Below are 19,280 nucleotides of genomic sequence, written 5' to 3' on the forward strand. Positions count from 1 at the left end.
ATCTGAATTCTCCGAGAGGCAACAAGAGATCTACAAAGATGCCCCGTTGGGAACCAAATGATCGACGAACTGGGCATCAAGTCTGGACTCCATCGCAGCCTGAACTTGCAAAAACTCTATGTGAGTGTTTTTTCTTCTGATAGCTCAAGATGTGTGCTTTGACACTGGGTCTGGATGTTCAGGTTCCCTTTGCTGCAACGTCAAAGCATGGGATGGGATGGAAGAGGAAGAAAGGTAGAGTGTACTTTGAGGTTGATTAAAGGGCTGGTGGCTGGGTGCACGCGTGCAGGGATATTTTTGCGGGAGGACGGGCCGAGCTGGGGACCGTTGCGAGTAGAGATGCAGGTACCGAGTACATTACCTCGACGCTCGCCCTCTCCAACCCATCCCATTTCTGGGGGATATCCGGCTCCGTGGGCCGTCCATGACCCAGCAACATCCATGCTCCGTTAACCAGCTTGTGACCTCTTTTGCCTGACCACTGAACTGCAGCATTTTGAGAGGTCAACATACTGTATTCTTTTCTTTTTTCCTATGCTGTTCATGACTGGCAAACAGTTCGTGCAGCACGCCGTCTGCCAGAAACTGTCACCGAGACTGCCAATCAACGGCTTGAACGGGGGCCTCGACGGGAGACCGACCCAACTGGCCCACGCGCCATAACCCCTCCCCTGGGTTGCCCTAAAAAGGCCTTGCACTCCATAGCTTACCGTACCAGCTACCCGTTGGTCACAGACATTTGCTAGAGACTGCGGGTAATAGTACACAGAGACCTGCCATCGCGTCCCGCCCCACACCCTCTTTCCATGTGCCATCCCAAATGGAAGCGCCAGAGCCCATCTCCCCGTCCGTCTTGTCTCTCCCCCGTTATTCGGGTCCAACAGCCTCGCTTTTTCCTTTCTTTTTCCTCTCTCCTCTGCTCTCTTTACTTTTTGCTGTTTGAAGAGGGAGGAGGCACCTTTAAGCTGCCGTGTTATTGCTGTGGAAATTCCCTGTTTACTTTGCCCCTCTCCTTGCCAATTTCTCCTATAGCGAGCGTAGCGCAGTCCAGCCAGCATCTGCGTGACTCGATTCCTACCCCCATCCAACCAAATCCTTCTGCCAACCTCTCTCGACTCAGACAAAGGCAGCCAACGCCTCTTGATGGTAACGAAGACTTCCGCATACAAGAGCAAATATCGAGTTTATGGCTTCGTCACGTAGGTCCAGGTCCCATTCCATTCTCTCACAATGACATCAGTCCCCTTCCCACATCCAACTTCCCCCCCTGCTTGTCAGAAACTCGACCAGGTTTTGGCTTGCTCTGGTAATTACAGACGTGTTACCACGGGCTAGCATAACAGGGCAATCAAACGTTGTTGATGGTGGATGGTCCAAGCAAACACCCGACTCAATCCCCCCATCCATCCCATCATAATCCCCAGCTCGGCCTCGCCGCGTCCTATCGCCTTCTCCCTCCCTTTCCTTCTTGGTTGTGCGCAAACAGTCGCTGTACACTCTTGTCTCCCCTTTCTTCTTTTGGTGTCTCCTTCGTTTTCGGCGCTTAGCCCCTCTCCCCGCGCGCATTGGATCAAATAACCACCACCACCACCTCGTCGACTATGCGCGACGACCTCTCTCACCACTGACACGCTCGCTGCTAACTCAATGCCTTGATCGCCAGCTCCTCTGTCGCTTTGAGCACCGTCAGCTCTGCCCTCTCCTGACGACAGCCAGCGCAGCGCGCGTGAGCGGCCAGTGCTCATGGAGGCCCTGGAGCCTTCGTCCGCAGACCCGCTGCCGCCAGCGTCTGGCCTCAGCGCTCCGCCCCCCGTCCCCATACCCATATCGTCCTCGTCGTCGTCGCGCCCTCCGGTCAAGGATCCGACGTCGACCATCCCGAGCGCTCACTCCGCCGCCGCCGCGTCTTCGACGACTCACCAGCCAAGGTCTGGGATTGTGTCTCCTGTCGACGACCCTGTCACTTCCGTAACCACCACCGCCGCAGTACCCAAGGAAAACTCCAGCCCTAGAGACACTTCGACGCCGACGCCCAACAACAAGTGGCCGTCGCTCAGGTCCACCACCACCACAACCACGCGCATGCTTCCCTCGACTAATGCCGCCCTCGCGAAACCCTTGGTCCCTCTCTCCGAGCGAAGATCTCACCAGAGGAAGCCAACGCCCCGGAGTTTCAAGGACTCGGATTCCGACCTTCAGGGAAGCCTCCCTCGATGGGACATCACCCCAGATGGTGGGTCGGCAGGTCGTGAGGGTCGTCAATTCACTGTCGCCAACGTTGGCAACAATGGCCGGATATATCTGAGGTAAGGTTTCGATCGTCTCGTGCTTGTCGTTCTTTTCTGCACCTAGCGCCTCACCTGTCCGACCGACTGGAATGCTGTGTGCCAGCCACATCTCCGCCCCGTCGCTCTCCCTTCCTCCCGCCTCACGGCTTTTGCCCGGAGTGCTTGTGGGGAGACGTCTCGGTCGGGCCCTCGTTGCGATCCGATCCTCTGTCCTGTCGCCTCAGAGATATCACGAAGTTGCTGGCACAGGAACGCTGGCGCTGGTCTCGGACACTCGCACTGACTGACAACTCAGCTTGTCCCCCTGTTCACATATCGCTGACCCTCATTCCGCAGGCCGACTGTTCGCCCTGCCTACCAGCGATGTCCCCAGCCTCAATTCGTATTTCCCATCACTCCGCCCAGCACAGCAGGCTTGGATACCCTCCCCCACAGCAAACCCGTCGAGGACGAGAGCAGTGAGCTTCACATCAGCCAGTTCACGCCGACTCCGGAAGCCACGCCTTTTGACAGCAACCAAGCCTACTTCGAAGCCGACCCCCGGGATCCTCGAAGGTCCGTGAAACACCGACGCGCCCTCTCCGACAGCACGGTCCACGAAGTCTCCGCCGCTAAGGATTCGGACCCTGGGGTTTTCAAAATCGTCATCTCCAAGCCGGGTGATGAGCATCGGCCCCGGACTATGGAAGATTTTGATGCCAGCTCTACACCTCTTCTCGATATCAACATTCCCTCTTGGCGGATAGGTACTCCACGGTTTACCGTCAGAGGCACACCCATGATTCGCGGCTCTTCCTACGCTCCTACAGAGGAGTTTCGCTCTAGCAGCGCCTCGCTGCTGAATCGATCACAGGGTGAGCTTAACAGTTCTCATCCAGATCTAGCATCGACGAGGCGGCCGAGCTCGTTGGCCGTCCCGGTGTTGCGGTTCTCTCGCAACATGTCCAACACCTCTCCGAATCCCCCTTCTCCTCGAGGGCCCCGGCCCGTTCATCCGACTTACCAGTCGATTCTCAATGTCGAACCCGCCATGTTTGATAACCTCACATTTAAGCCGGCCTGCGACGATCGAGCCCTGGTCAGATACTCCCCTGCGACCGGAGCTGTCACAGCCGCTACACCACCACGACTAGTTGCGGAAATCACGTCACCCAGTTTTCTCGACTACGAACTCATCTCCGATTTCTTCCTGACCTACCGAGCATTTCTCGAATCCGTTGACCTATTACGTATGCTCATTGCCCGGTTACGATGGGCACTGGCACGCGATGACGAAACTGGCATGGTTGTTCGTGTTCGGACATTTGTGGCCCTGAGGCATTGGATTCTCAACTACTTTATGGACGACTTTGTCGTTGACTACAATCTCCGGTCAACGTTTTGCGAGTTGTTGAACGACTTTGTGGACGAACTATCGCAATGTTCTCGATCTCGCAAGGTACAACTCAAGATTCTTGGAGAGCTCAAGAAATGCTGGCGCAGGGTTTGTGCTCTTTACTGGGATGGCCCTAATTTCGACGACTCGCTTGATGCCGATGTTCCCATCACACCTGGTGGCATTGCTGGTCACAGAGATCCTGATTTGGACCCGACCTTCTGGGACCGTGATGATGGGGAGCCGCCTCAAATTGAGAGTCTGTTGCCTCTCATGAAGAGCACATGCGAGCGAACAAGTTTCATTGCCGACATCTCCCGGGCTGGCCACGTTGGAGACTCAATCGTCACAGATCCCCGGCCGAGTACCCCTGAGAACCAGATCACCAGAGATCCCGCCGAGGTGGAATCGCAGGCGTCTCCGATCAGCATGTCGAGCCTGGATATTGTCTCTTGCTCGTTTCCCAACAAGGCCATGCGAGCTACTCATCCTCACCAGACGAATCCATTGGCAGCTCACCCAGTAACAGCGAGCTCTGTCTACAACAATACAGGTCCGATAGCAACGACACCTCGCGCGCTGGTCGGAAAGCGTGTGCGGCCCCAGCCAGCGCACAAGCGTAACAACAGTTTGACCGATTCACTGCGTGAGCATAGCTCTGACAAGATGTCTTTCAAGGACCAGGAGTTCATGATGACTGTTCCCTATGCTGGGAGTCTTGTCCGTGGTAATCTTCTACCCCCTGGCCAGGCATTTGTTGACATCGAGCCCGATGATTTCCCCGCCAGCCAGAGGCAAACGGCAACTCTCCACCCGGAGAGCCAGAACCTGGTCAAGGAGAGGATGCCAGCAGGAGCCATGTCTGGTCATGGGATGAAGAAGCTTCTGGGAAGTGTGCGGCGAGCCCTTAGCACCAGAGGCCAGGGGGTGTCTCCCACACCCGGAAGCTTCATTAATGTCAACAATATTGGACCCCGCGGGGCAACAACAAACCGTATCCCCGGAACTGCGGTTGTCCCCCAGAGCAGGCAAAGACCGAATGGATCTCGACCTCCTGTTAGGATTGATTTGCTTGGCGCCGAAGCCGTTGAAGATTTCAAGAAGGCAGTGCGAGAGGAGGCCGCTGCTGAGGCTGAACGCCGCGGCATCACAATGGGATCCCCCAACCCGTCTCTCTCGGCGAGAGATGTTGACTACTCAGCTGCCCACATGGACTCGAGCACATTCGATAGCCTGCCGCACAACCATAAGCACCGGCCAGTTAGTGACATGGCTATCACCACGGGCAGCAAGTCTATCGTCATCGTTGACGACACGACACCGTTTGATCCTTCTTTGATGAGGCGAGGGGAGCCTGCCAGTACCACCTCTGTTGAGGCCTTTGCCGAAACCTTTAGGCTTACTGGCGCCGATCCCACACCTCCTACGACGCCTCCTACAGCCCCCTCTGCTGGAAATGGAACCCCCAGGCGTTCGTCCTATCTACTAAACCAACACGTTGTCAGACCTTCACTCGACGAGGATCCTCTGCCACCTTTCGTCCCTGACCTTGATACTCTAGCCCCCGGCAGCAGTGCTCGAGCTTCCGAGGAGCGAAGCCGAGCATCCTTCTCGACAACACACCGCAGTCTCCGTCACTATCCTCCCCTGTCATATAGGGGGGGTCATCGCCGCAACAAATCGACTCGATCGCACCAGTCATTGGCTTCAATTATTCAACGTCGCCGTAGCTCATTCAATAGCACTGTTCGCCAGTCTACGGTCCGAAGCTTTGATGCTACAACAGACTCTGGCGCCTCGATGATGGCACAAGAGCCTGAAGTGCCAGTTCCACAGCCTCTGCGAGTTCTTCGACGACGCCCGGGTGGAGATCTACGAGCTGCGACAAACGTGGGCGAGTTGGACATGGTTTCACTAAGGAGATCGCGATCGGTTGGGTCGTTGACAACTTACTCGGAGTCTATCCGTAGTTCATACATCCAGAGCCCTGGTGTGGAATCTTTTGGCAATGGCGAGGTGGTATCCATCGAGTATCGTCAGTCCAGAGGCGATGTCTTTTCTCTGGGACAACTTGCAGAGAAGGCACCGAAGCGAGACCTTTCGCTCTTCAGCACACATTCGTCGAAACCCGCCATGCGTCCCTCCTTTGAGAAGGAGGCGCAGAAGCTTGCTCAGATTCCTGATGACGATGACGATGGCGGCATCGAGTCAGCTCTGGCCAAACTTGAGGGCAAGTTGCCTGCGAAGAAGACGTACAGCTTGTCCATGGACCCACAGTCTCCTGGAGGAGTCTTTAGCCCTCCTCCCGAAATCGACGTGGACATGATGGATCCAGAGGAAGAGGAACGTGAGAGGAGGGATCATCGTGAAAAACTTGTCATCAGGCAGACGTTCATGCTGGATCCCGAAGAGGATGAGCCTGAGCCTCTTATTGACTCTCATGACAGCTTCCTAACACCTCAGCGCCAGCGGCCATTGACCGAGGCCAAGTCATTCTTGTCCGAGACTTCACGAGAATCATACTCGTCCATCCCCATCTTGGACCGAGACTCGAATCCTGGCCGCGACAAGTCCCCTGGCCGTGCTTGGACCAACATGTCAATTCTCGAAGGTCCCGATGATGATGCAACTCCTCGTGCGCAAAAGACTGTCTTCCATGAACCGGACTCACAACATGCATCTTTCGATTTCATTGAGAAGACAGACAGCATCGAGGGCATCAAGCCTGGTGACACGGCGCCCACGGTTGATGAAGACCAGTCGTTCCTGGACGATGATAGCGATCTTTCGTCCGAGATGTCGGCTGAGGCCCTTGATTATGAGGAGTTCGACTCAGGAGACGGTATTCTGCCTCGCGTGAAGCTTCCAGCTCACCCTCTTGGATCTCCAGCACCTGCTCCCAAGAGGAACCCTCCTTCACCACCAATGACACTGGTGCAAGCTCTCGAGATGTCGCCACCGCAGTCCTTCAAGGTTCCTGAACTGCACGAGACACAAGTCTGGGGCCAGAAGCCTCTTCCTCCGACACCAGAGACCACACCAACGGCTCCCTACATCCATACCGACGACCAGACTGCGACAGCCGAAGCTCTCCGCCTCGCCCCGAAGCCTGATGTTGCTGCCGAACCCGACAAGTACAATGTTCACCTTCCATTCATCTTGGCCTTTGACTCGGAGATCCTTGCTCAGCAGTTCACACTGATTGAGAAGGATGCTCTCAACGAGATTGACTGGAAGGAACTCATCGATATGAACTGGAAGAATGCCGCCTACAGCGATTCTCGTTCATGGGTAGAGTTTCTGCGCAACACTGATGCTCACGGAGTCGATGTTGTCATTGCCCGCTTCAACATCATGGTCAAATGGGCTATCTCTGAGATTGTCCTGACACAGACAGTCGAGGAGAGAGTGCGATGCATCTGCAAGTTCATCCACATCGCAACTCACTGCCGACGTTACCGCAACTTTGCGACCCTGGCGCAGCTCACCATTGCTCTGTCCAGTAACGAGGTCGCTCGTCTGTCGAGGACATGGGCGCATGTGCCCCCTCAGGATGTCAAGACACTACACGACCTCGAGAAGCTGGTGACGCCTATGCGCAACTTTTACAACCTCCGTGCCGAGATGGAGGTTGGCTCCGACTCGGGCTGTATCCCCTTTGTCGGCATCTACACACACGATCTCCTTTACAACGCCCAGCGACCGTCGGAGATTGCTGGCTCACCTACCACGCCCCCCTTGATCAACTTTGAGCGTTGCCGCATTGCTGCTGCGGTCGTCAAGACACTGCTGCGCCTGTTGGAGGCCAGTACTCGGTACAAGTTCCAGCCTATCGAAGGCATCACCGAGAGGTGTCTCTGGATGAGCGCTCTTAGCGATGAGGAGATCCGACGACACTCAGAGATGTTGGAGTAGTCGCCTCCATAACCAACAAGCAGCTGTCCGCTTTAACACATCAGCACGGGCAACAAATTACGACCTTGATGACTCACCGGCCCAACGGAGTTTCATTTACTTTGTGTTTCGTTATCACCACCACAGTACAGAAGTGCATACCCAGCGTGCCTCGACATTATACCCCTCTCTCTATTCATACTCGAATCACACACACACACACACATCTACACATGACGGGGTCTCTATTCAAGTTCTAAACCACTATTATCGTACATCAACACAGCATCTGGGATAAAGCAAGGAGTTGGGCACTTTTCTGTTCGTTTATACACACACATGGCTCATGTCTGGGTCCTCAGCTGTTTTTCTGGCTTGGTCATACCCCCTCCGCGCCGCATTACGAGCGCCCGTTTTGAGATTTCCTAATTCACTATTATCACGAAGTGTGCCAAGGGTCTTGTAACGCGGGGGAGTGAGAAAAGGGGAAGGGTTGGATTAGGATAGGAGTAATGAGGTTCAAGGGGGGGAAAACATAGGAACTGATGAATGGAATGGGTTATATGAGGGAGATTAGGAGGAGGGGAAAGGGAATGGTTAGAGAAAGAAAGGATAAGGAAGGCCTTGAAGGCGGAATTGATACCACGTTTGACGATGATTGTTGGGGGTTGAGTCGAGTGTGGTTTGTGATGTGAAATGAGTTTACGGCCGATACAAGCAACAGAAGTTTAATACTTGGGACTTGCATTGCTTCGAGCATGATGCCAGTGAAAGACAGAGCAGTGACTACGACAGACATGACAAGCTACGACAGTACGCACAACCTCCTGGAACGGCACTTGTGACCACTCAGAGAGACTTCTCTACAACAGACATCACAGGCAAGTACCCACGGCACCTTTCATCTTTTTTCATGGTTTTTAACTCAGCTTGGACGACTCGTATTTAGCTTCTCTCGCATCAAAACCGCAGAACAAAGGCGGGATAACGATCAAGTCCATCCCCCCTGGCGGTACAGGGCTTTCCCTCTCCACCCCTCTCACCCTCACTCCCCCGTAACCTTTGGCGAAGCGAACATAGGTACACACGCGAAAGGAAACGAGATAAAAAGGGATCAAAGAAAAAGGGGGGCTAGTATCTTTCCCTCATCAGCACCACCATGGTTGAACCTCAGTCCCAAGATGTTGTTTGTAAAAGTCAGCCAGAGCTTTGTCGAAAAAACGCCGCCGAATAGTTTGATTGAACCACTTTCGCCATTGTTTCTCCTGCCTGTCACACGTATGCGAACTAGGCAACCGTTCCCTAATTTTTTTCGTTCTTCACCACTCAGTGTCGGCGGGAGGCAGGTACTCAACCTCTGCGCCTCCATGTCCAGCAGCAGCAGCGTTAACCTCCTCGTTGTTGCCAGGAGCCTCGTTACCCTACCACGTGGTCTCCTTGGCAGCCTCGCCGGTGGCGGCGGGAGCGGCGGAAGCAGCCCACTCGGTGGTGGCGGGAGCGGCACCCCACTCATCACCGGCAGCGCCGTCCCAGCCGGTACCGGTGGCACCAGCGAAGCCAGCGGCGGGAGCCTCCCAGTCACCACCAGCACCAGCGAAGCCGGACTCGATGGCAGCAGGGCCCTCCTCCTCGGCGCCGGGGACCTTCTCCTCCTCGACCTTCTCCTCGGCCTCGGCCTCGGGGTCGCGGTCTGCAAGATGTTAGTATATGTTAGTAGATGGTGAAGAGGGAAAACATACAGAAGTAGAGATCGACCATAACGTCCCAGGGGGTCTCGCGGCTGTAGATGGTGCCGCGGAGGCGGAGGACCTCACGGGCGAGCATCCACCAGATGCAGCCGATGGCGTGGCGACCCTTGTTGTTGGTGGGGATGGCGACGTCGACGTACTCGGTGGGGGAGTCAGTGTCGGCGAGGGCGATGACGGGGATGTTGACGTAGGAAGCCTCCTTGATGGCCTGGGCGTCGGTGCGAGGGTCGGTGACGACGATCAGACGGGGCTCCTTGAAGGAGCGGGTGATGTAGTTGGTGAAGGAACCGGGGGTGAAGCGACCGGCGATGGCAGTGGCACCAGTGTGGGAAGCGAACTTGAGGACGGCACGCTGACCGTAGGGACGGGCAGAGATGACACAGACATCGGCGGGGTTGTCGATGGCGGCGATGATGCGGGCGGCCAGGACAATCTTCTCCCTGTGAAGACGGTGGTGTTAGCGATTGTGCGGAATTTGGTGTTTTTCGAGATTCTGTGCCCCTCCTTCGGATAGCTTCAGCTCGCAAAGGTCGCATCCTCCCCCGTCGCGTCGCTTCCAATTATGCCTCCAGAAATCTCCTGAATTCATCGCAGAGTGAAGTCAAAACGTACCAGGTCTTGCCGACGTTGAGGACGTTGACACCGTCGGCACGGGTCTTCCAGAGGTAGTTCTCCATGTGAACCTGGAGGTTCTTGCTACCCAGGTGGCACTGGGCAGCCAGGAGCATCTCAATGTCCTGGCTGGTGGCGTTGAAGATGGAGGGCAGGTTGGAGGGGGCCATCTTGACGGATTTGTCGGTCTGTCTTCCTGGGGAGGTGGGAGGGTTGAGGGAAGAAGGTTGCGTCGTGATGTTTTTTCGTAGAGTCGCAAAAGTTCGCGACGGGAATTTGTGACCCCAAAATGTGTGGGTGGTGCAAAGCCCTGATGGCCCTGGCGAGGCTAGGCCGCTTAGGGTCTAGTACGGCGATATGGGGTCGAGGTGCGGTATCTCCACGTGATTCTAGCGCTAGTCCGCTTTGGTCACAGCCCGCCTCTGTTCGGCATCGGCCGTTGGATGATGGGAAAATTTGGGGCGAGGCTTTGGACGTCAATTCATCAGTCTCTATAGTAAAGCAGCAGCAGATTGATGCTTCCACCATGCCCCCCAGAATAACGGCGCTGCCGCGCCTAGGCTCCTTGAACCGTACGTTTCATTGGGACAATTGGCGCCCCTCAATGCTGATCAATTGAGCAGTCTGCCTCCGACCGGCCGCGAAGCCCGCAACACCAAACTTCCTCCCCATCGTTCAGACGGCAAACCTCTCTCTGCGCGAGAAGAAGCGCAAGGCAAAGCAGGATCCATACCGATGGGCTCAGGCGCAGCAGCGAAAGGCGGCCAATGTGGAAAGGCGTGAGGAGCTCCAGCGGGAGCGGGAGGAGGCTTGGGGTGACCCCATCAAGGGCCGGACGACTCCCTTCCTCGAGTCCCTTGACTCGGCCGGTCAGAATACCACGAGCCAGGTCGCTACGAGTGCAGAGGGTGCTGCTCCCCAGGAGCTGCCGACGTCTCCCGAAATCCTAAACCACTTCCTCTCCAAGTGGGAGCTCGAAGAGGCTATCCAGCAAGGACAGACCCTCACTAAGCCTATGGTTGGCATGGTTGAATCACAGATTGAGCCTGGGACTGAGGAGGACAAGATGAAGCAACATGAGCAGCGTCACCAAAAGGCTGTCGAAGCTCTCCGCCGTATCACCTCCCTCGAAAACAGCAGCGCCAAGGACCGCTTCCACGCCAACGTGCGGCGCATCGTCGCTGAGTTTGGCCGTCACAACACTGATAAGGTGCTTAAGCCTAAGGCCCTTTCTATTACGCCCAACGAGTTGCCCATGGCGCCGCGATCAGGCCCCGACACGGGCAGCTCCGAGGTGCAAATCGCCATCCTGACGGCCAAGATCCGCACCCTCTCCCAGGCGCTGGAGATCAACCGCGGCTACAAGGACAAGCACAACAAGCGGAACCTGCGACTCCTGCTGCACAGGCGGCAGAAGCTGCTCAAGTACATGGACCGCAAGGAGAGGGGGAGTGAGCGCTGGACAAACATGATTGAGAAGCTGGGCCTCACGCCTGCGACCTGGAAGAACCAGATCTCGCTGTAAGAAAAAGAGAAGAAGAAACGGCTGTCCTGTCTTTGTAGAATAACGTGTTTCTCTCTATGTACAATACAAGCCACCTGAAAGAACGAAGCGAACGATGCCGCCTTTTGCATCAACCTATCTTTGCCCATTTGCGCCAGTGTCGGAACGAGTCCGTTGCCATTAAGACTCAACAGTTTGCTGCTATACTACACAAAATCATGCTAGAAAAGAGACTCGGGGTGTGCTAAATCGAGGAAATCAGAAGACGGAGATGTAGTTGCCAATGCGCTCCTTCTGGTTCTGAGCTATGCACTCGGCGATCCAGGTAATGTTGCGGATTTCCTGGGATTTGTTAGTGACTGAGTAGAGATGAAAAGGGAAGACTCACCTGTTCCCTTAGCTTCACCCAAGCATAGACAATGGCGTGAGTGAACTGCCTGGTAAAGGCGCTCTTGGAAATCTCCATCTCCTTCTGGTAGAACATGTCTTCCAGGGTTCGGCCCTCACTGGAACCGCCACCCATGTTGCCAGGTCCCGAAGGGCCACCACCAACTGAGATGGCGTCAAAGAAGGTCTTGTAGTCGTGAACACCGTCCACGGCGAGACGAACACCCTCAGGGTCATCGGCTCGAGAGAGCATCAGAGTTCCCTCAGGGTACAGCTTGCCAAAGCTGGGGTAGAGCTTCTTACGATCCTGCTTGGACAGCTCGGTGCCGAAGGAGTTAAGGGTGATGTTGATGGCTCGGCGGTCAGCCTCGAAGTTGAGAATCTCGGACATGACCTCGGCGGTGGGAGTACCGGCCATGTCAGGATGAGTGTTGACAAAGTTGTAAAAGTCCTCGAGGTAGTTCTTGTAGAGAGTGTTTCGGACAATCTCAATGTTGAGCTCATCAAGGTCCTGGTGGCTCAGACTGCCCTTGAAGTAGGGAGCAAGAGGGGTCTCGATGAGCACGCTGTTGTAGAGCTCCTCGATGTTGGTGGCAACGCAGAGGACGGGCATAGTCTCGAACCAGCCGAGAGGGTGGCATCGCTCAAGGAGCTCGCGGGTGTCACGCTCGTGAAGGGTGCCAGTGATGAGAAGGGCGACATTGTCAATCATGTAGCCGTAGGTGACGTAGTCCATGAAGGTGGCAAGCGATCCAACCGCATTAGCACGAACATATCGGAATTCTGAGATGAGCTTGTCGGTGGTCTTGGCTGCGAGGGCGGACGTCGAAGGGTTAGGAGGGAGAGAGGCGAGGAAGTCGCCATAAGCAGGGCCGAGCTGAAGCTTGAGATCTGGGCAAGTTAGAAGAGGGCATCGTTAATGAGACGATATGCATACCATCGATGGTCTCGCATTGCGTCAGGTTGTTGTAGGCTGGGCCAGTGAGCAGGCTGTTGCGGTAGCCGCGGACAATGCCCTCGACGTAGCTGTTGGCCAGGGTTAGTCTCCATCTCAGCTTCGTGTATCATGGAGCTCCTAGCTCGGAGTAGGACGCACCCGTTGTTGACATTGAAGAGAAGGCCCTCCATCTTTTCAATTATTCGTCGCGATTCGTTCGACTCGAGATTATCGCGTATAAGAAGATAAAGACGGCTGCGTGGTCGTGAGATGGTTGGAGTCGATCGTCAAAGTTGGTCGCCTAGCATTCCCAAGCCTTGGAGCGACGACGCAAGCTGGAGCGTCGCGAATGTCGACACGTGAGTGGCCAGGAGGCTGGGCACAGGTACGTACCTGAGACCCGCCCGGAACATAGTAGAACCGCTGTCCGTGGACCTGCATCCCACTTTCTGCGCCTGCAACCAAAGACCAAAAAATTTGAGTGGAGACTTTGGAGCTTCCAACTGAAATTTTTCCATCGCAAGCACCTCGCACTTTCCTTTCGCAGCCTCGCACAACGGAACGGGATTGTGCCTCGTGAGGAAGCAACGACGCCAATCGACCAGCGCGAGAACATCGGGGAGGAGCCCATACAATCACAATGTCGCTCTTTGTGCTTGCAGAGACGCCGGCAGGGTAAGTCGCGACCTGAAGAACTCGGAAGGAGCGAGCTGTACTCGAGACGCGGATGGGCTAACAATTGGCAGCTACGGCCTGTTCAAGGCCACCGACAAGAAGATGCTGAAGAATGAGGAACTCGCAGCCGAGTTGGGACGTCCTGAAAAGGTCGTTGAGATGTGAGTCTCCTTTTTTATCCCGTCATTGCCAGCGATTGAACAGCACACGATGTCTTCTCTACGAGACTGGGTGTCCACCAGATGGCAAGTAACACAAGCCACGGTCGCTAACACCATCTTCTCCTCCAGGCTCAAGCTCAAGAAGTTCGTCAAGTTCGACAGCGCCGCCACCGCTCTCGAAGAAGCCGCCGCGCTCAAGGATGGCAAGGTCCCTGAGCTGCTCACCGCGCTCCTCGAGGACCTCAAGTCTGAGAAGAAGGCTTCGCTCGCCGTCGCCGACATGAAGCTGGGCACGGCCATCTCCAACCTGCCCGCGCTCAACATCTCTCCCGTCTCGGGTTCCAACACGATGGATCTGTTCCGTGGCATTCGTGGCTCACTCTCCAACCTCATTCCTGGTCTTGTTGAGGAAAACTTTGACCGCATGGCTCTGGGTCTGTCTCACTCCATGTCGCGCCACAAGCTCAAGTTCTCGGCCGACAAGGTCGACTCCATGATCATCCAGGCCATCAAGCTCCTCGACGATCTCGACAAGGAGCTCAACGTCTACGCCATGCGAACCAAGGAGTGGTACGGCTGGCACTTCCCTGAGATGGCCAAGATCCTCAACGACAACCTGGCCTATGCCCGTGTCATCCTCGCTGTCGGCATGCGCACCAACATTTCCGAGAGCGACCTCTCCGAGATCCTGCCCGAGGAGATCGAGGCGGCCATTAAGGCCGCTGCCGAGATCAGCATGGGTACTGAGATTACCGAGGAGGATCTTGACAACATCAAGCTGCTGGCTGACCAGGTTATTGTCTACTCCAACTACCGAACCCAGCTGTCCTCGTACCTCGAGAACCGTATGCGCGCCATTGCCCCCAACCTGACTGCCCTCGTCGGCTACCTCGTTGGTGCCCGCCTCATCGCCCACGCTGGCTCCCTCATCAACCTGGCCAAGGCCCCTGGTTCCACCATTCAGATTCTTGGTGCCGAGAAGGCTCTGTTCCGCGCCCTCAAGACCAAGCACGACACGCCCAAGTATGGTCTCATCTACCACTCGTCGCTCATCGGTCAGGCCAACGGCCGAAACAAGGGTAAGATCGCCCGTATGCTGTCTGCCAAGGCTGCTCTGGGTCTCCGTGTTGATGCTCTCGGCGAGTTCGAGGACGACGTCGATGACGAGGAGCGCGCCATCCTTGGTCTCAGCAACCGCATCAAGCTCGAGAACCACCTCCGAAAGCTCGAGGGCAAGCCCCTTCTGCCCAAGGGCACCAACGTCACCCCCTCTGGTGAGATTGTTGGCGCCGGCCAGTTCACTCTCAAGGAGACTCGCCGATACAACGGCGACGCCGACGGTGTTGATGAGGAGGCTGCCAACGGTACCACTCCTGCCAAGAAGAGCAAGAAGTCCAAGAAGCTCATTGAGGAGGTCGAGGATGAGGAGATGAAGGATGCTGAGGAGAGCGATGACGAGGAGGCTGCCACCACCACCCCTGCCAAGCCCAAGAAGCTGTCGGAAGCCGACTACGAGCGCCTCGCCGCCGAAGCCGGTCTCTCGGTCAAGAAGTTCAAGCGCAAGTACGAGCGAGGCGACGTTGAGCTTAACGATGACGGCACACCCAAGGTGTTCAGCAAGAAGGAGCTCAAGAAGCTGCGCAAGGCCGAGGAGAAGTCGACACCTTCCAAGGAGGCTGCCCCTGAGAGCAAGAAGAAGCGCAAGCATGACGACTCAGAAGACGAGGCCGAGCCCAAGAAGGAGAAGAAGCAGAAGAAGAAGAAGCGCCACTCTGATGCTTAGGTGCCATCGAGGAAAAAGTCACAGCTCACGCTGCGGCGACGCTGAATCAGACACGGAGGCGGGATCGCAAGACTTAATCGTCAGCGTCCCCCTTGCTTCACTCTTACTCGTCTGGACACTGACGACGGACCATCCCCAAACAAAACAAGAGAGCGCAACGAAAAGCACTAGAAAAATGATTGGACGGTTCCCGATGTGTAGTTATATGATACCTGAGAGACTCCTGGCTGGCAGCTTCTGCCAGCGGGCACCTTGTTTCCTGGCTGGCTGGCGTTTGGGCGGAGGGGCATATTGGCGTGATTGGTTTTAGTCACTGTTGTTTCTTTTTTCGTATTTTCTCCAATCCTCTGCCTATTCCAATCTCGCTGGAGTAGATTTGCGGACTTTGAAGGAGGGGGAACAGAAGATGCCGTGTATCTTATGGATAGCAGATGGGAATTAGAAGAGAAACTATTAAGTTCAGATTGCAGTTTGAAGTGCTTGTCACGAAGTGGGTGATGATAAGAGACGGTATCAACATTGTTGTCAAGACATCACAGTAAGCATCATAATGGTGATACCAGAACCATAGCGCAAACGAGTTTGATTGTACGTAACGATCGGGGTATCCTCCATAACATAAACCACGGCATAATCTCATGATCCTGGTGACTTGGTCCTCATTAAAGACTGCTCTGTCGAGCACGTCTGGGTATCCCACCTCAAAACCATACCCAAGCCATCCCTTCCTTCACATAAAGAAAACAGAGTAAAATACATACATCAGAAGTTTAAAAAGTCAAGGCGCGCGATTTTCGGTTGTCGAGGAGGGTATCGAAAAGCAAAACACGACGCAGGCGTAGCAGAAACAAGTCGTAACAAATCATGGGGTTGAAGGGCAACGCTCGAGCATCTCCGCTGCAACGGGAGATGTAGCGCTGCTGCTGTTGAAGACGAGAAGAGAGCAGCGGGAGCAATGCTTCTGAAATCAAGTAGACCAGGCTAAACCCCGTCGAAGGGAAATCCTTAAGCGTTAGCCAACCATTGCCTCCACGTTCGCTAGAAAGAGAAGACACACGAGGTGAGGGGAGAAGATCTTTATGGCTTAGATGTTCTCCACGACGCGAGCGTGCATGGCTTGTTGGAAACCTGGGTCCTGACCTCCAAAGTCTTGGTAGCTGCCCTCGGCCGGGGCGCTGCTGGACTCGCCGGTCGGGTTGGCGGCCATGGCGGCGTTGAGGGCGTTGCCCATGGTCTGGTTCGCGGCGGGCAGGAAGATGACCTTGCTGTTGGCCGACTTGGCCATGGCTTGCATGGCCTCGAGGTATCGGATCTGCATGGCGGGAGCAGAGCTGAGGATGTCGGCAGCTTGACGCATAAGCTTGGCGGATTCGACCTGGTTTTGTTAGCAAGTGTTGGTTTAAAGGAGAGCAATGTCACTTACCTCAGCCTTGGCGGCAATAATCTTGCTTTCACCGATACGCTTGCTCTGAGCGGCCATGGAAAGCGACTCCTGCAGCTCCTGACTGAAAACAATGTCCTTGATGAGCATGCTCTCGACCTGAACACCCCATCCAGCGGCGACATCCTCAATGATCTCCCCAATCGACTGGGCAATCTCCTCTCGACGCTCAATAACATCCTGAAGAACACGAGCACCAACGACATGGCGAAGTGTGGTCTGGGTACGCTCCATGAGGGCCTGGCGAACGTTGTTGATGCCGAAAGCAGCCTTGTGGGGAGCCACGATGTGGTAGTAGATGACCGAGGTGAGACGCAGGGTGACGTTGTCCTTGGTCATGCAAATCTGCTCGGGGACCTCTGCGGTCTGAATCTTGACGTCGATCTGGATGATCTTCTCGCTGAGGGGGTTAATGTTGACTAGACCGGGGTCGACGGCCTTGTAGAACTTTCCAAACTTGGTGACGAGACCGACGTTGCCCTGGTGGACTTCCTTGAAGGGGTTGGGGCAGATGATGCAGCAAGGGATGGCGCCCATGGTTCCGATGACAACACCGAGAGTATCCTCTGCAAATAGTCAGTTTGGAGGGGTTTGGTAAGGAGGTTATTGAAGGTTACGTACTCATCCGGGCGTACCAGCCATCGGGGGTGACATTATCTTCGACAACTCTAGCGTAGCTACGCTGGAGATCCTCCTTCTTGGGAGGTACGACGGCCATCTTATGCTGGGCCTGGAAGCCTCCGTTGCCCTCAGCAGGGGCGGGAGCCTTGGAGGATGAACCTCCACCGTTGAGCATTCCGTCTGTAGAAGACATTGTGAGATTACGTAGAACGTCTAGTTGTATGTACCGATGTAGTTTGTGTAAGTGTAATCAGATAGTACTCGTGGATTCCGTGTAAAAGAAGAAAGATGATGGTGTCACCAAGTTTCTGGGGGTGGGGAAGACGTGTTATTTAATCTCATCTCATCACGCTGTTCCTTCGTTTGCGGGTTGCGTTGCGTGCGCCCAGAAGAGCCAAGTCCTGGGGTGACGTCGACGTCGCTGGCAGGAGCACCCGACACAACCTGAGCTTCATCCTGCGCTGCACCTGCAGGGAGCTTTCCCGGGTACGTACTGATTTTCGAGCACAGGTGATGAGCGATCAGCCCCACTTTGTTGTGGAGCCTGCGTGGCATTGCAGGCCGGGACCTGTCGGCACACATGTCGAGGCCCGCTTTATTCTCCAATGGAGTCCCCTGATTGGTGTGAGGAGAAGCTCGTGCGGGGCAAGGGTTTGATCTTTCGACCAGGCTTCAACAGAGGAAAGAGCTACCCCCAGGGCGAGACCGCCCAGGTATCAAGAGATACGATCAATGCGAGAAGCAAAAAGGTGGTGGTCTTACCTCAAACAGCCTTTACAAGCGATGCACACGTCGCCCTTTGGTATCGATATTCCCTCATATTCGAGCGGATAGCTCGGGATACGGCACATTGAATTTGTGGAAATAACATGACAAGGCTTGTTTCCTTTACACCATGGCCAAGACAACCAAGACCCTTGGTCGCTCGGTCTGTCGCGTACCCGGTAACGATGAGCGCTGCTAGTCTGTTGGTCATTGTCCCAACCATCATCAGCCATTCCAATTCATCGCTTCTTTCCGGCGATTCCTCTTTGAAGAATCGGGATAGCGGGTGTTGAGCCGTCGTATTCGACTCAGCCTCCGCGAAATGCGCTCATGGCGCTACAAAACATGCAGGGACGAATGTTGGTGACAAGAGACGACAAGCCCTTTTTGCGCCCGATGTCTTTGGAGAAGCAGGCACTATCAATCTACCGAGCCAGGTCTGCCCAATCATTACGCCGTCGCGCAAGAACACACCGTTCGCAGCCAACAACGTGACCTATGCACTGCCTCCAAAGACAACCTCCTCCACTTGCTGATGGTTGGTCATAGTTTCCCCTTGGCGCAGAAGCTGGTGACATGATTGTCAATCATGAGCTCCATCTGGTAACCGCCGGCACCGCAACCCGAACCCTACAGTACGCGATATACGACACTTGCTTGGGCTTCTAGAACTTTTCTCGACTTCGAAGATTGACATTGGAGACCGCGCCTTGTTTGAAGTCGCCACTTTGGATTATCCCTCAAGGCTGAGCAAGGGGATGCTGATCATCTGGACCGGTCCAATTTATTCGATGCTCGTCCAATGTCAGCAGATTTTTTGCTGAGCAAGGTTGGCCGCCCAAGGCAGGGAGGGACTTAATAAACCAACAAGGTGAAGCTATTGTGTCGTATTCTGCACAGCCTCTTCACAGCCTCGGAGAAATCTCATTTGTTCATCTTACCTTTGAGCTGTTTTTGCCCCATCTTCCCCGGATCCGAGGCCGACGTCTTCGGCCCCGTATGCCGTCTCCGGACCCCGGCCAGGGATCGTCGGGGCGGGTTCCTATGACGAAGGTATCATGCATTGGAAATTCCGCAAGCACAGCCAAC

At 55.2% G+C, this 19,280-nt stretch overlaps 6 protein-coding genes across 6 annotated transcripts; 3 read left to right on the plus strand and 3 right to left on the minus strand.

Annotated features, from left to right (window-relative positions):
* Positions 1-1,743: 1,743 nt before the first annotated feature.
* LRP88_03359 (mitotic regulator LTE1) lies at positions 1,744-7,578 on the plus strand (the record flags this gene model as incomplete). The annotated part of the gene is made up of 2 exons (XM_083239983.1): positions 1,744-2,306; positions 2,625-7,578. 2 exons carry the CDS (start codon positions 1,744-1,746, stop codon positions 7,576-7,578), a joined length of 5,517 nt encoding a protein of 1,838 aa, XP_083105113.1.
* Positions 7,579-8,978: 1,400 nt separating this feature from the next.
* LRP88_03360 (40S ribosomal protein uS2) lies at positions 8,979-10,087 on the minus strand (the record flags this gene model as incomplete). Its single annotated transcript, XM_083239984.1, has 3 exons — positions 8,979-9,247; positions 9,297-9,745; positions 9,918-10,087. The coding sequence occupies 3 exons, from the start codon at positions 10,085-10,087 to the stop codon at positions 8,979-8,981; spliced, it is 888 nt and encodes a 295-aa protein (XP_083105114.1).
* A 356-nt stretch (positions 10,088-10,443) lies between these two features.
* Positions 10,444-11,442, plus strand: LRP88_03361 (mitochondrial 37S ribosomal protein uS15m; the record flags this gene model as incomplete). The annotated part of the gene is made up of 2 exons (XM_083239985.1): positions 10,444-10,489; positions 10,541-11,442. The coding sequence occupies 2 exons, from the start codon at positions 10,444-10,446 to the stop codon at positions 11,440-11,442; spliced, it is 948 nt and encodes a 315-aa protein (XP_083105115.1).
* Positions 11,443-11,679: 237 nt separating this feature from the next.
* On the minus strand, positions 11,680-12,936 carry LRP88_03362 (H(+)-transporting V0 sector ATPase subunit d; the record flags this gene model as incomplete). The annotated part of the gene is made up of 4 exons (XM_083239986.1): positions 11,680-11,763; positions 11,840-12,685; positions 12,735-12,834; positions 12,905-12,936. 4 exons carry the CDS (start codon positions 12,934-12,936, stop codon positions 11,680-11,682), a joined length of 1,062 nt encoding a protein of 353 aa, XP_083105116.1.
* Positions 12,937-13,385: 449 nt separating this feature from the next.
* On the plus strand, positions 13,386-15,364 carry LRP88_03363 (RNA-processing protein NOP58; the record flags this gene model as incomplete). The annotated part of the gene is made up of 3 exons (XM_083239987.1): positions 13,386-13,420; positions 13,492-13,581; positions 13,663-15,364. The coding sequence occupies 3 exons, from the start codon at positions 13,386-13,388 to the stop codon at positions 15,362-15,364; spliced, it is 1,827 nt and encodes a 608-aa protein (XP_083105117.1).
* A 1,084-nt stretch (positions 15,365-16,448) lies between these two features.
* LRP88_03364 (slipin family protein) lies at positions 16,449-17,619 on the minus strand (the record flags this gene model as incomplete). Its single annotated transcript, XM_083239988.1, has 3 exons — positions 16,449-16,739; positions 16,788-17,371; positions 17,427-17,619. 3 exons carry the CDS (start codon positions 17,617-17,619, stop codon positions 16,449-16,451), a joined length of 1,068 nt encoding a protein of 355 aa, XP_083105118.1.
* Positions 17,620-19,280: the final 1,661 nt, after the last annotated feature.

This window comes from Fusarium phalaenopsidis (genome assembly GCF_050370095.1).
Source record: "Fusarium phalaenopsidis strain FUZ10S chromosome Unknown contig_32286, whole genome shotgun sequence".
In the NCBI taxonomy this organism is placed as follows: Eukaryota; Fungi; Ascomycota; class Sordariomycetes; order Hypocreales; family Nectriaceae; genus Fusarium; species Fusarium phalaenopsidis.